This window comes from Mus musculus, chromosome 3 (genome assembly GCF_000001635.26).
Source record: "Mus musculus strain C57BL/6J chromosome 3, GRCm38.p6 C57BL/6J".
Taxonomy (NCBI): domain Eukaryota; kingdom Metazoa; phylum Chordata; class Mammalia; order Rodentia; family Muridae; genus Mus; species Mus musculus.
The window spans coordinates 18051031-18067459 of NC_000069.6; the positions used below are offsets into that span (position 1 = coordinate 18051031).

The window sequence follows — 16429 nt, forward strand, 5'->3', positions numbered from 1 at the left end:
CTGCTTAATTTAGACAAGTCATAAAGTTATCAGAGATGCAGAAATACCACAACGAAATTTTTAGCATCTCACTTTAAAGGTAGAGTGAGTTCTATCATGATTCTGCTTGAGCTATTTCCAAATCCGAGCATAGAATGATCTCTAATAAATATAAGTTTGACCTACACATTACTTGGGGCTGCAACTCCACCCTCTAATTCCAATGCAGTGGTGCTTGCTGACTATTTTAGCCTCTATTGAAGGCTTTCAGAGTGTTTCCTCCCATAATAATAAAATTTGTTCATCTTTATGAGAGCTCTTTGATATGTATACATTTGGTATCCAACACTTAGCCGAAAATGTACCTTTCCTGATGCCAAGGAGCTTCACTGCGCCAGTCTAAACACAGGGGTACCCAGGAACTGTTTTCCCTGGGTGGTCCTACTTGTCCCACCTTGCCTCTGGCGCTTTCTAAAAGACCCGTCCCTTGTGTCTCTGGTTTCCCAAACCTCTTTCTTTGAAAAAAAACTGTGCAAGATAGAGTTTTCCTATAGATGCTTCAGGTCAGGTGTTAGAGCCCTGGTTGATTTCCCCAACCTCACTCTACAGGAGAAAGTTCTGGTTTGGACTTTCTCTTCTATTTTGGAACGTGCCTATTGCGTCAGCAGCCCTGGCCCTGATTCTAGCAACTTCTGCAAGATCAAAGTTTAAGATTTCTAAAGTTCCTGTGGCCAACAGATATTGAGGGAGCTGCGGACGTCACCCTTCTCTGAGCCGGAACCCCGGCAGTGGCAGTCTGATTCTACCCAAAGTGAAAGGAAGTTGAGGCAGTGACTCGGGTTAGTGATGATTAAACCAGGTAACGAGACGTCGGGCAGATGTGTTTTCATTGCCCTGTAAGATAAATGCAGTGTTAAGTGCCTGACAACTTCCCAGAAGCAATCAGCAAAAGTTTACGAGTGCATAAACCTGGAAGACCATTCCCCGAAGGTGGTTATAAGACCCGCGTTTAAAGCTTCCATAAATTCTCTGGCCATTTCCCCAGCACAACTTTCCGCTACTATCAAACAACCAACTCCTTCGGGGAGGCTGTGGGATTTCCCCCAAGCTCAGAAGAGGTGGCTGGTTAATACCTAGGGGAATCAAGTTGAGCAAAACTGTTGTGGAGCTTTGGATGATTGGAAGGCATCAGAGGTGGGACAAGGGAAACCGGGATGCCTCATGCCATCATGTTTTGTAAAATCTCCTCCTGGATGTTACCCTGGAAGATACTCGGAGCCAGTTAGAGCGCCTATCAAGCTGGTATTTGCTACACCGTGTGCCTTTTAAATACCTTCTCCAGAACCCGAAGGAATTCAGGCATCTTAAGGAAAGTTAGAGAGCACAAGAAAAACACACACCGGCAAACGAAGTTAGACTTTAATGAAGACTTTTAGCCAGTCTGTGCAGAATCCCCATGGTGCTAGCCTCCAATCTTGTGTTAGTAGCCTGATAGGAGCCTCTCATTAGCCTAAGTTTATAGAGACCCTTCCTTTATGATCCCTCTGAAAACAAAGCTGCTAATTGACAAACAACAACACTAGCGCGTCTGTGTCTTTAGCTTCCTAAAGGGACAGGCTAACAGCTGCGAGGAACAGAGGAGGGAGAGAGGAGGCGGCGAGCCCAGAGCGCAAAAGAGGCACCGCCCCGCACCAAAGCGGCTATGGTCCACAGCTATACACATTGGCAGGCCTTCTGTTAACCGCAGGATCTCAAGCAATACAGCTTCCAGCAGTCCGTTTGCGGGTTCCGATTCAGCCGAAGGAACACCAGTTACAGATGACTTTTCCATTCTGCAAGGGTAGAACCAAGGTTCCTTTCCATCCTTTCCAGGTGACAATGTAGACATTTCTGTGTCGCCCTCACGTTTCCTGTATGAAATAAGGTGCCCAACTGTTCTGATATTACCATTCAAAAACAGGTTCTGAGATGAACCTCATTTGTGAATCTATTACAGAGATTAATAGATTATTTCTCCCTTTTCAACTAATTCTCAGTGGGGAAATTTAACCATATGGTAAGGAGAGAATTAGAATTTCATCACATTAGAGCAAAATATAATGAAAAGAGTCCAACACCTGGGGCCAACTCTGAAAGCCACAATTAAAAGGTTTTTTAATGAAACCAGAGAAACCCCAAACTGCACAGCCTTCAGTAATTCTGCCAGATAAGAGGGAATACGGTTTTTACTTATAAGGATGAAAACTAGCCACTAAATATCGTGTGCTTCGAGAAACTGGACTCAGAAGCACGAGGACCACGTGTACTATCTCCATCCAGACAGCTCTTGTTTCCACAATTCTGCCCTGAACTAACCCTGCAGGAACAGCCCAGACGGATCCAGATGTCCCCAAACGTCTTCAGAGCAGCTAAATGCACGAATGCCCCCACTTGGTGTGTGAGAAGATTCCACTCTGAATGTTCCCTCTTGCGAAGCAACTGGATTTAATCTTGAGGAAAGTTTGAGACTAGTTTTTCTTTTCTTTCTGTCCACGAAGCAGTGAGCTTCTCTCACCACCAACTTAACAGCGTGGGGGACTCGGCAAAGGCCTCCCCCACTCCGCCCCCTCCGAGTTTTAAATCAAACGGGCTATGTAAGCAACTTGGTCATCATTTTGTTGCTTTCTTTAATTGTTTGATTTTTTTTCCATCTATATAGGAAATGGACAGTGGAGGGCTGTGGGAAAAGTGGTGCGGAGAAAATCTGGGTTGGCTCTTGCATTGCTGACATACTAGCTGAAAATCTAGGGTAAATTCGAGACAAGCCAGCAGGGACCTCACCCCTACCCCCAGCCCCCAGGTTCCATCTATAAATGCAGACATGCTATTAACAGGGAGATATAGAATTCTCTCCTATGAGGGTAACTAAGCAAGCTGAGACAGTAGTGGCCCAGTGAAGGGTAGTGTGTGGGGGGTGCTCAGTGGGGGCGGGGGCTTTCCACTGGACTCCCAGTCTTTACCGCGGATATACAATTTGCTGAAGGAGCAAAGAACATCCTCGGCTCTAAGTAGGGCTTTTAGTGTGCTCATTGATGAGTGAAAGTCGCCACACATGTCAAGCTAAAGGCAGTTGTTGGGTTACTAACAGGACCCAGCGCCTTGCAAACATATGCGCTAAGCTGTGTATACAGATGGCAGGCAGAATAATGGAGCAGGCGCCTTTTATAAAGCTCTGGCTGCTGCCTGTCTTCAGACCTGGGAAATGAAACTATTCAGACTCGCGGCCAGATAGCGCTTGCGATTGTTTGTTACCGTTTTAATCCTATTAATTAAAACGTTAACCTGATTGGGTAGAAAGCGCTGTCCCAACAGGCGAGTCTTCTTCATAATAACCTACTCAGAGATAATGATGTAAAAGACTCCCCCGTCTGTGGCGGCGGCTGGTTGATGGGTCCGGAAATCTCTTGAAGGTGAATCCAAGCAAGATAAACGGTGCGTAGAGCAGGCGCGGGATTGGACTCAGAGGCGGTAGCGGCGGCAGCCCCGCTCCCTCCGAGACCAGCCTCCCACCATGAGGGGCCGCGGCCCATGGTGAGCCTTAGCAGCCAGCACCGTCGGCTGGAGACGAAGAAGAAGAAGAAGAGGAGGCGGCGAGCGCGGGGGAAGGCGAAAAAGAAAAAGAAGGGGACAGGGCTGCGGGCAGCGTGGGGACCGACGCACGCAGCAGCTCCGGAACCCCGCCGGCGCGCGTCTGTGCGGCCGCCTGACTCTCCAGCCCAGGTGGCGGCTGGCCCGGACGATGGAACGCGGGTTGCACCTCGGTGCGGCGGCCGCGAGCGAAGACGACCTCTTCCTGCACAAGAGCCTGGGCACCTCCGCCGCCAAGCGCCTGGAGGCGGCTTTTCGCTCCACACCCCCGGGCATGGACCTGTCCCTGGCGCCTCCAACTCGCGAACGCCCGGCGTCGTCCTCGTCGCCCCTCGGCTGTTTCGAGCCCGCTGATCCCGAAGGGGCTGGGCTGCTGCTGCCTCCGCCCGGAGGAGGCGGTGGCGCGAGCGGCGGCGGCGGCGGGGTGAGTGTCCCGGGGCTGCTCGTGGGCTCAGCGGGCGTGGGGGGCGAGCCGAGCCTGAGCAGCCTGCCGGCGGGGGCTGCCCTGTGCCTCAAGTACGGCGAGAGCGCCGGACGCGGCTCCGTGGCCGAGAGCAGCGGGGGCGAGCAGAGCCCCGACGACGACAGCGACGGCCGCTGCGAGCTGGTGCTGCGAGCCGGGGGCCCCGACCCGCGGGCATCGCCGGGAGCGGGGGGCGGCAGCGCCAAGGTGGCCGAGGGCTGCTCCAACGCCCACTTGCATGGTGGCTCGGGCCTCCCCCCGGGGGGCCCCACAAGTGGCGGCGGAAGCGGCGGCGGTGGCGGCGGCAGCAGCAAGAAATCCAAAGAGCAGAAGGCGTTGCGCCTCAACATCAACGCTCGCGAGCGCCGGAGGATGCACGACCTGAACGACGCTCTGGATGAGCTGCGCGCGGTCATTCCTTACGCGCACAGCCCTTCAGTGCGGAAGCTCTCCAAAATCGCCACGCTGCTCCTCGCCAAGAACTACATCCTCATGCAGGCACAGGCCCTGGAGGAAATGCGGCGCTTAGTCGCCTACCTCAACCAAGGCCAGGCCATCTCGGCAGCCTCTCTTCCCAGCTCCGCGGCCGCGGCTGCGGCGGCCGCTGCCCTGCACCCGGCGCTCGGCGCCTACGAGCAGGCGGCCGGCTACCCGTTCAGTGCAGGGCTGCCGCCCGCTGCCTCCTGCCCCGAGAAGTGTGCCCTATTCAACAGCGTCTCGTCCAGCCTCTGCAAACAGTGCACGGAGAAGCCTTAAACACTCCCTTCTTCGAAAACCTCGAGACCGACCCCAAAGCTAGAGGAAAGTGAGAAGCTGCTCCCCATTCCTTTTCCTTTGGTCCTCTCCTAAGTTGTGAAACACTTGCAGGGCAAACAAAGCAGAGGCAGGAACTTAGAAGTATCAGAGACAAACCGGACATTCAGCCTTGGCAAGCCCGGAATCTCGGTCTTTGGGGTGGGGAGGGAGGGGAGAGGGAGGTTTAGTGCGGATGAAGTGTGCTTCCTTTTTCCCCTCAGAAAAGTGGCAACTTTGGTGGCTCCCTAGATCTCAAGGAAGTACAGTCTTCTTTGGAGGCGAAAATAAGTTGAAAAGTAGTGCTTGATTATTAGACGAGAAAAGTACTGAGTGGCAAAATACTAATCCTACTAACACCTGACAATTGGCAAGTGATGAAAGGGAGAGGGGTTCAGAGTTGAGAGGCTCGGGGACAGAATATTCATTCAGACAAATCAGAAAGGGCACTCGAAAATACATCTTGATTCTGAGCCAGGAGAAAAACTTGAAATGCAGACTTTATTTAAGTGGAGGGGAAAGCAGAGAGACATGTTGCTATGAAAGACTTGTATTTTTTATTGTCTCTGAACTTAAAATTCCGTGAAAATGCTCAAAGTTTTGGTGAGAGTGATATTAAAAAGCAGGCTGTGGCTGAAAGAATTGCATTTAAAATATTTATGTGCACCTTGTTGCTTTCTACTCTGCAATGATGTATTAACAATTTATGGTATTTATTTGTTATTCTTCAATGATCCACATCAACCGTATTTATTATGTGTTAAGGTATTGGGTCTTAAGTGTAGATTTTTTTAATGCTTCTAAAATTCTGTTTTATATATTAACTTACACTGTGTGCCTAGTGTTCAAAGGGTATATTTGCCAACAAATATGAAGAGAAATATTGATGTATCTGAGCTGCTGAGGTTTTTGAAAGGGCATTGGATATTTTCAGTTGCATCGTCCATGTATTTAAATTGAGCTTTAATAAATTGCTTCAGTCCAAAAATTACAGGAAAGGTGTATTCTTAATTGATGAATGAATTGATCTCTTTTCCAAAAGGGGACCTATTTGCATTCCAAAACAGAAAAACATCACAGCAATAGATTTTACAAGTAAGAACATACTAGGCAAATATATTTTTCAGGTTGTGCTGTGCATTTTAAAAGGTCTAATTTAATTGTTTTTAATATAGATGTACATATATAAGTTATTCCTCCTGTGATGACTTATTAAGTTAAAAGACTGGTTTCATTTGCTTATGGTGTGAAATCCTTTGTTATTTTTCTAAGAAAAATAAAATTTAAAAGACATGAAATGAAGCTACGGAAGAGGAAGAAGCTATTTACCCAAAGCGAGCTTTCAGTTTTAGTTTGCATGGCGATCTGCCTGCCTTTCCTCCTGTGAAAATCCAGAACACCCCCTTTTAAAATGGAGTCTTGCTATTTTCCACTCCTTACAGATAATACAAATTCAGTTTGTCTGGTGATTTCAGAGCTATGATGGATCTATCAGTTGGTTTTGGATGTGTAAAGAATGATATATATATTAAATAGGTCAATCAGACTATGACAGCTATGTACGACCATTTGTATGTGTATCTATGTCAGAAAGAATCTTTATTAAAATATTTTGATCAAACATTTTATTTTGCTGTGCTTTGTAGAAGAAAGTAACAAAAAAAAAGGAAAGGAAAAGAAAGGAGTTTCATAAAAAGTGGAACCAAAGTTTTGGCAGTGCTGCACAAATTATGAGTAGCCTTAGTTCACATGGTTACTAAGAGGACAAGAACTGGGGATGGCCATGGAGCAGAGGTGAAAGAAGTCTGTGGTTAGACCCAGAACGTGTCTAGAGTTCCTGATCCTTAAAAAGCCAGGGTCTCCCTGAAAGTCTCTCCCACATGTACAGAATCTAGGCCATGCTAGGGCCTGCCAAGGTGGGTACATTTTCTTAAAGACTTTTAAAACAAAAGTTCTGCATTCAAATGCTTGAAGACCAAAAGAAAAGATAAATCTGGATTCTTTGAGCACCAACTTTATGGAGGTCTCATTCTGCTTTTCTGTGACAAAAGGGTCAACGTGATTGAATTATGTAAGTATAAGGAATGCCCGCAGAGACTTCCAGAATTTATTAGGTCATTGGTTAATGAGTTGCTTGGTATTTGAATTGGGTTAGGCATGATTCTACTAAGGTATATCATATCTGTTTATATTTGAACCTTTGCTCTTGAATGTAGAAAGTATAACTTATAGACATCACAGAGATGATGGTACTGATACTGAGGTTTGAAGGTCCAGAACTTTCACTGGACCTAATTACCTAAATGCATTTGGGAGGGGGTGGTCTGTGCAGCCTCAGCTCATAGAGACCTTCCTAAATGCCATCAAACTTAGTGGAGGCTGGTAAAGAAGGATGCTTTCTGTTCCGATTTTCATCAAAGAAGATTAATCAGAACCTGTAACTTTTCAGACAACATAAGAGCAAAGGCCTTGAAACTCAAGCCCCTCTGCCAGGGAGTGATGGTAGACAGGAGGAAGGGACCAGGGTAGCCCCTAGGCTGGAGAAGACCTTCTCTCAGCATTTACCAGACAAAGCCTGGGTGCGTCTAATTATGATTATTAAAACAATTTCCATGACGATGTCTAATATTATGTTAATTTGAAAACAACTGTGTATGAAAACTGTCGACTATAATACCTAAATTCATTTAATGAAACACATCGTTAAGGCAATTAAACCTCCTGGATGTGATTAAGAAACATAATTACGACAGTGTTCTGCACCATAATTGGGTGTCTTTAATCAAGGGGTAAAGTGATCAGCAACACAGCCATTAGTTTGTATTGTTCTGTCCCTGCTGTCCATCATTCTGATTAGGAATTAGCCACAGCCTCCACTAGTCAGACTCCCCCCCCCCCCACTTTGCATACTAACATTGTAGGGGACACATTTGCTGCAAGATTTACTGCTTAATATTTTGCATCATTAAGAAGGCCTCCCTGAAACACTTCCTTTACAAACTGTATTATTCCACCATTATCAGAAATCGGACAGAATAACAAATCTTGAACTTCAAGAAAAAGACATGCTGGCTCTCTCCTCATCCTCCAACCACTCAGCTTCTGTGCTTAGTCCAGAAGAGAACTCAAGTGTAAGGAGGGAACGTTGGAGAAGAATATTGAAGACAGAAAATGCCCAACAAGCGGGCAGTACTGAAATGCATTGGAGGCAACTATATTTATTTTCATTTTAATATTTTCAGAGATGTCAACATTTTGTTTTGTTTTGCTTTTTGACTGGAGCTGGTCAGCATATGTTTTTTATAAAAGCCATAGGATGTCTGAAAGAAAAGGCAAAGAAACTCCAGGTTTGCTTAGGTGTCCTCCTCTGCCTCAACCCTAACCCCTCCAGAGTTTCTCCAGCATTTGCTCCTGGTTAAGGAAGAGGGTGGCTGGAGAAAATTTCCACTTCTCTACATCCAGACTCCAGGCCACTTGTCTTCTGCCTTCTCTGGAGCATTAGTCCTTTCACTGCTGTGCCACACTGTCTACCCAGGTGGGACACTTGCATAAGAACCAAGGAGTCAACACCAGGGCCTTCAGAATTCATCTTCAGAGTGTGGGCATGTAACAGCCAATAGTGGCTCATCCAAGAGCTTGCTGGGATATCCACCAGACTTTAAGGCCCTTTCTCAGGAGCACCCTACCAACAAATCCTCAGGGAACTAAAGGCTCCATCTACCTTGTGAGTCCCACTTGAATTCACTAGCTTGCCCCTGAGGTCTGATAGACTCTTCAGCTGTTTATTTACTAAGTTTCCTGCAAGTAAACATGTTGGGGAAGTCACCTCTCCTTTCTTCTCCTTGAGGTGGGTACATGAGTGTGCCTGTGCTGTGCCTACACACACACTCACTCACACATACACACACGGGGGGAGGGGGAGGGAGAAGGGACACTGCAGTGCTCTTTCTTCCCACTCTAAAGCTGAACAACCCTCCAAAGAAGACCTTTTATTGCACAGGAATTCTTGCTGTAATTGCTCCCATTGCCTTTTCTTAGCCCACGATCCACTAGAGAAAACCCAGGCTCACAGATTTCCTTCCCCATGCACTTTTCGCATGCAACACCAGAAACAAACTTTTGTACCTGCCTTGCAGACCTAACCCAACATGAGTGGCAGTGACTGTTGCAATGTAATGACTTATGAAAGATATAATCATGGGTTAAATTGAATCCTCCGTTTAACTGTTAATGGTGTGCTCTGGGCACATTTATGTATTAAATGCTATGGTAACTAATTACCATTAGGAAAAAAAAAAAGATAATGCCCTTCCCAGACTTTGAAAAATAATGATAAGTTCAGTTCCGGGCATGCAGCGCTTTGTGGTGGCTCTGCCTGGCTGAGCAAGGGGACCAGTGGAGATCGGAGGTCCGCCCGTGTTCCAGCAAAGAGGGAGGTAATGAAGCCTGGTCAGGGGAGGTTTCCAAGCTTCCTCTTCCAACCTTTAATGAAAACGAGATTCAGCCTGGGGATGTAGTGGTGGCCCGGGGAAGCATGAACGGAATGATACCTCTACACAAAATCAAATAGCAAAACCTAAACACCAGACACATAAAAGAGCTTTCTTTTAACCAAAATGCAGATCAGACTAAAATCATCCACCTCCCAAGGGGCTTTACATCAATTAACGTTTTGCAGAATGGTTTAAACTCAGTCTTGAAGCCAAACCTAGGCATAGATAGAACGAAGGAAACCTAAGAGACAGTAAGGTCAGTTTGAAGTACAGAACACTTTCAGGGCGTGAGTTCTTTTTTTCTCAAACAGTTCTTCTGGTCAAGTGGTGTGTGTTTTGCAGGCTTCACAAGATAAACAGGTGTTTGGTCCAACCCAAGCCCCAGGATAGGCCTAGTGCATGCTGCCTAGCCTTAGTCGGATCAAAAAGGCTTTCTGCAGCTTGGTGGTGAAAAAAATCAACCACTTCCACGATAGATTTGAGCACCCAAAGAGCTTTTTTTTTGTCACTCTGAGCCTAGCTAAAGGGTGGTGATTCAGAGCCCTTGAGGCAAATTTCTTCCCAGGCTTCCCAAAGACTGGCATTTTCCCTGCCTGCCCCTCCTGCAGGCCAACTGTGGCCCAACCTCCAAGTTTCTAGCAACACAGAGACTAATTTAAGGTGCCTTGCCTTTAGTTCTCTTCCCAGGTGTTGCTAAATCCTGCTGCACCACTGTGTACAATTCAGGGTTCAGATTCAGGGTCTTGCTTTTAAAGCCACCCCTTACAGCTTGACCAACCCCTGGGGTTGTGAGAATGGTCCCAGTTGTAAATCAGGAGGAACTTTTATTTATTCCCTTATTTGGGCAAGAAAACTCTGTTCTCCCATCCCTTTTCTGGAGACGTGTGTGGATTCAATTCTGTCACTAATTCATATAATTAGTGCTATTGTTCTTAATAGTTCTTTTCTGGATTGTCTTAAAATGAGTTGGGGGGGGCGCAAGGCAGAATGGGGAGGAGAAAGGGAGGGGTCCCCTTTCTGGCTTGTTCTGTTCAGCAACACAGAAATATAGATTAAGCAACATTGGAAGGAAATTTTCTGGCCTGGAAAAGCCATCACGTTAAAACAAAGATCAGTTTTAAACACTGGCCGCCACCCCAAATGCAGCCTTTGCCAAGGAAGGCCATCTTACATGTCACCAGAGTGCTTTGATGGGGAGTTGACTTTAATTATGCTCAATAAGATATCATCTTCTACCCAGCTTGAGAAAGAGTTAATTCTTTCTCAAAGACCAGAGCTGTCCTTGTCTGTTCAACCTGATTCACAGATGCAATAAAATATGAAGCAAATTTATGATCTGTTTCAAGCATTTTATTGCTGTATTTTTAAATTCATATATGCACATATAAGAACTATGATCTGTGAATAATTTGAAATGCTATAGTTGAATGATACATTTTAGATAAAACATAACCATATCTTTATATAATTATCTCACGTTAAAATAAAAAAGAAAAATAGATTTCTAATGTGGGCCAAACTGAAAAACTAATGACAGCCATAAACTGCTAACCAACCATAAATTAACATCTTCATCAAGGGTAAAGTGGTATCACTGGTTATATAAAGCAAGTATTATTTCTCCTTATGAGTTTTAGATAAAGTCCTGGTATATTTTAAGGATCTATTATTTACAAATACGTCCCAGTCTTAAAGATTCATTTTTACTAGGAGGATAGTTGCAACTCAAACCTGCCATGCTAACAGAGGTATTTAGGAATAAGAATTTAGATTTCAACATAAAAGTGCTTCATGACCCAACCTCATTTTATACATTTATTCATCTCTGGCAATTACCAAATTATTTAATACAAGGATGTCTCTGTTAAATATGTTTATGTATTCTCTGATGCGGCAACAATTTCTTCCCTCCAGGTGGTGGTCATGACAGTGGTGGATTATGTACCTAACGTGTGAAAATACTAAATCATGCATTGTCTCTTCCAGCAAAAGCAACTAAATTTGCTGTCTCTCTGCAGTATTACATTCAGAATCAGGTGCCAGTCTGAGCCTGTACTCTTCATTCCAGACTTGGATGAAAGGAAATGACTTTCCCAACCAGGCTTTCACAGTGACACCGAAAGCCATGAAAGGGAAAAGACCTGCCATGTCTGGAATGTTGGGCACATCAGCTAGTGTGATCGAGTAATAATTGAGTCTCTATAACTGTAATTTTCTTTTGCAGAAGCATCAGGAATACATATATTTAAAATGTAAGTGTCTTAAATGAATGAAATTTAAAAGATCTATAGTTGCTCATACAATTGATCTCTTTGTGCAATTAGAAATTACTTTCTATGAAAGTAAAATGATTATCTGGATTATGGGAAATGTGGTAGCAAATATAAGTTATGTCTGTGGTTCAGACATCATTTGTGACCCCTTGCCCTGTAGAAGAGCTGTACATGTTATCACCTAGGATCAAAGGTTAAGGAAAATATTCACTAGTCCAAGCTTCTTTAACTTTTGAAAATATTATTTAATCTACTTTCTTAAAAGTGGAGATAAATTTTATAAATTTGCAGTAGGATTGAATTATTTGAAAATAAGTTTGTTTAAATTTTTTCAATGATGAATCATTAGATAGTAATACCTTTACCTGATATCATTACCTCTCTAATTGCTTTGTACTATAACAACACAAATTGCTGTTTTAGGTACAAAGAGGAAATGATTCTATTTCTAAGCACTTTGTCCATTGCAGTTTGCAATGTAGCTTTTCCTTATATCAACTACTCTTTAGAATCTGGCATAATCATAGGATTTTCTTTTTTAAATCCAGCCCTACTCTGAGTAGAAAATGAACACTATTACTTACAGGATCACGATAATTCCAGAAACTTTTAATTTTTTCAGTAAGTGCTATATAGAGTACAAATGAAAGTTAAGGTATACTTTTCACAGAATGTCCATTTAATTTCCATTTAGAAAAAAAAGGACTGCTGACCCAACCAGTTCCAAGAATCAGGTGCACCTTCTGACACAGTTGGATTCTGTTACCTGCTAACAGGAGGATGGTCACCTCCTAGTCATCATTTGTGACCCCTTGTCCTGTAGAAGTCAACCAGAGTCCCTCCAAATCGGTGTTCCAGTGCAACAATGAAGTCAGTTAACACACAAGGACCATTTTACCCTCACCATTGCCATTGAACATTTGCATTTCAATTTTGTGAATAAATTGAGCATTGTTCAAATATTATTCAGTTTTCTTCATTATCTGTTGAGAAATGAAGAAAGCTTCATAAGGCAATGCCTAGCTAGACTGAAACTTCTCTCACTTCTAGTTCTTATTCACCTCTTTTCCCACAGACTGGAAGGTATTAAAGTTCATAGGCAAGCAAGGTCAGCATTCCAAATTTATTGCTTTTTTTTTTTTGATCTCTTTTTATCCTACATATAGACAAAGTGTACATGCACTGAAAGAAACTCTGAACACTGGATTGTTTAGGGAGAGTATCAGAAGATGTGAATATATATGTATATATGTGTGTGTGTGTGTGTGTGTGTGTGTGTGTATGTGTGTGTGTGTGTTTGTGTGTGTGTGTGTATGTGTGTGTGTATGTGTATGTGTGTGTGTGTGCATGTGTATGTGTATGTGTGTGTGTGTGTGTGTGTGTGTGTGTGTGTGTGTCACACACGCACATTGGGAAGGTGAGGCATGAATTGGGTTATTCATATAGCATAATCATTTTTCCCCAAAATTTGCTTTTTTAAACCAAATGTCAGCCAGTCTACTCCTAGTAAAGTTATGAGACATAAACATTCAACTATGTTTAAAGTTTTTTATTGTAAATGAAAGAATATTAAATATCTCATTTGTAAAATATATTTGAATGTCTTTAACACTTCTTTAAGTTAATTGACTTTTTGTAAGTTTGTATGTGTCATTTAATAATCAAAAATGGTAAGCAAATATATCATGACAGTTAATTTTTTAGAATAGTTCAGTCTAAACAGGTTTTGAAATGTAACTGGTGATACATTTTTATCTTTTCAAAAGTGATGATTTAATTTTTCATGAATTAAATTAATCTATTCTAGATATATAATATAAAATATATTTAGGCTAAAAAGCAAAATTCATTGGTCAGCGTCCTAACATTGTAAGAGTAATTAATGATTGCCTTGGGTAGTGGTACAATTTTATGACATTGCTCAATGTAACTTAAAGAGCTACAAAGTTGGGTGGTAACTTTTCTAATTGACTATTTGAGTATGAGTACCTAATAATGTAGTACAAGTAAACAATAGTTTGGAACACTGAGAAACTTAATAGGTTTAAAATAGGTACACATTTTAAAGGATGCAGATTATGGTTTATACAGGTTAGCCACTTTTTGTTCTATCACTCCAACCAGATTACATGAGTCTTTGAAGAAATTTTAAGATTCTACTCTTAAAGGAGAAGCTGCTTAAAGGAAGTATTATCCAAATTACTTTTTACGATGAAATAAGCACACATGAACAGGGATATATTGAATTGTGTGTATCTCATGGATAGTGACTGGAGATCTGAGGACAAAATGAAGCTGGCACAGCAACAGGGGCAGAAAAGCCAGAACAAAGGAGATGTAAAGGCCAGCAAAGTTTGTTCCTCAGCAAGCTTGACTTAGTAGCAGGACACTGAGCCTCTGCTCACCAATCAAATGTGTAAGCATAATTGGTCACTGATGTAAAACAATACTATATATGAACTTAACTCAAAATGTAGGTGAAGCTGCAAAAGTGAAAAGATGAAAATCTAGAACATATGAAAGTTACCAAATTATGGAGATTTAATTAATATTTTGTTTTGGTTATTTTTTATCATATCACCACAGTACCTTAAACTTACATTTAGGCATTTACTGACTAATTCCATGTATATGTATATGCACACCTATACATGTGTGTGATTGTATGTGGATATAAGAATGTGTGTAATTTTGTATGTGTGTGAGTGTGTGTGCAGAGGTCAGGTGATAAACTGTAAGAGTCAATTCTTTCTTTCTACACTGGTTATCAAGCAGACAGCAGACAGCTTTAGTTACTGAACCATCTTGGCTGTCCCCCTATATGTTTTTAGCTTGTGTAATTTGTTTATGATAATTTATTGTAGAACACTACTTTCTAAGGTCTGCTCAGAAAAGGGCTATTTAGAAGGTACACTAAATCAGATATTAAAATATTAAAATAATTTCAAAATGAGAAATTTATTATTTATAACCAAATGAAAACCAAATAAGTTATTTATATGTTGTTTTATATGTTATATATGTGTTATTTATATGTTGTTTAAGTGGATATTTGTGTCATGTATAACTATTTATTGGAAATGCTCAATAAGTATTTGGTTACGTAAATAAATGGAAACAATAATTATAAAATATTCCTCTAACAGACACATGACCTGTATTGCCATCTTAAAACATATGCACATACACATACACATACACACATACAAAATGATGTTTGATGGAGTTAGTTTACACTGACGCAATGGTAAGCCAACTATGCAATGTGGAGCGACACTTAAAAAGCCCCACTCAGTGCTAGGCCTAGGTAATTTCCTTTAGAGTTGCTAGTCACTGAGGTCACGTTGACCCTTAAACATTATAGGTCATAGTCAATGTTCTTAGCTACCATCAAAAATTTTATAGTAAGACCCTATTTCTAAAGACATAATTGAGTGGTGTAGCATCGAGAAAGCAAACTAGTATTGTCCCGTAAACTTCATTCCTAATTGCTAGCACTCATATTGCTGGAAGATGCTATGAATGCTACCAGGGAGGAAAAAGTAGTCATCAGTCTTACCCAGCTATGAACCCTATGAGCTACAATAGTGAATGGTCTAGTAAGGCATGCTCATAGATGCAATAGTGGTAGAAACATTACAGGACTAACCAATCACTTTATGGTTCCATTTGAAGCCCACTTCACAAGTTGATTTCCATATTTAGAACTGCTAATGGAGCCGAGAGTTTGTGGCTAGACATGGCATATGACATATGGGAGAAGCTACCATTATTATTCTGCTAAATGAATATAACATATTACATAGACTTCAAATGAGTTATTGTCCTACCCATAGACTGACCCATCTTCTAGGAAAAGGAAAGTGAATTTTATTTAAGTGTGTGGTTCCTGGTGGTTCAACCGGGCTCCAGTACAGCCACATATCTAAAAGTATAACGGCAGTGCAGACTGTACTTGAGAAGAGAAAAAAAAGAGGATACAAAGTTATGCATGTAGGGGAAGTGGATGCATCTGGGAGGAATTTGGGGAAGTGGATGGATAGGAAAGCATACAGATTTGTCTCAGAACTAGTAAAAATAAGAAAAAAGACTTAAGCTTTATTTTTTTGTTTAAGTGTATGTGCTTGTGGCTATATAAGTGGATGCCACCTGTGGGTGGTTGTCCACGGAGGCGAGAAAAGGGTGTTGGATCCCCTAGATCTGCAGATACAAGCTGGCTACTCTGACAGCTAAGAACCATACTCAGCATCGAATGAGATAGTCATGGAATTTTTTTTCTTTCAGTTTGTTTATATGGTAGATTCCATTGATGGATGTTCATATACTGAACCATCTCTGCATGCCTGGGACAAAGCTTACTTGTTCTTCTTTTTTGTTTTTTGTTTTTTGTTTTTTTTGTTTTGTTTTTTTGTTTTTTTTGTTTGTTTTTTTTTTACATAATCACCAAAATTTATTTAGTGTATTTAGACTTTTTTAATTCAACAACAGGAGTCAGCTGCTTCTGTCCATTGGTTGGGTGCAAACATCTGCATCTGACTCTTTCAGCTGCTTGCTGAGTCTTTTGGAGGACAATCATGATAGGTCCATTTTTGTGAGCACTCCAAAGTCACAGTAATAGTGTCAGGCCTTGGGACCTCCTCTTGAGCTAGATCCCACTTTGGGCCTGTCGCTGGACCTTCTTTTCCTCAGACTCTTCTCCATTTCCATCCCTGTAATTCTTTCAGACAGGAACAATTATGGGTCAGAGTTGAGATTGTGGGATGGCAACTCCATCCCTCACTTGATGTCCATCCTGAGTGAAG

General features: G+C 42.4%; 1 protein-coding gene across 1 annotated transcript; it reads left to right on the plus strand.

Annotated features, from left to right (window-relative positions):
* Window positions 1-3294: 3294 nt before the first annotated feature.
* Bhlhe22 (basic helix-loop-helix family, member e22) lies at window positions 3295-6484 on the plus strand. Its single transcript, NM_021560.4, has one exon. It carries the CDS (start codon window positions 3758-3760, stop codon window positions 4823-4825), a length of 1068 nt encoding a protein of 355 aa, NP_067535.3. The 5' UTR covers window positions 3295-3757; the 3' UTR covers window positions 4826-6484.
* Window positions 6485-16429: the final 9945 nt, after the last annotated feature.

What these genes read in the sequence shown, in the direction of transcription:
- Bhlhe22 (NM_021560.4), top strand. Translation starts at nt 3,758, where the DNA reads ATGGAACGCGGGTTGCACCTCGGTGCGGCGGCCGCGAGCGAAGACGAC.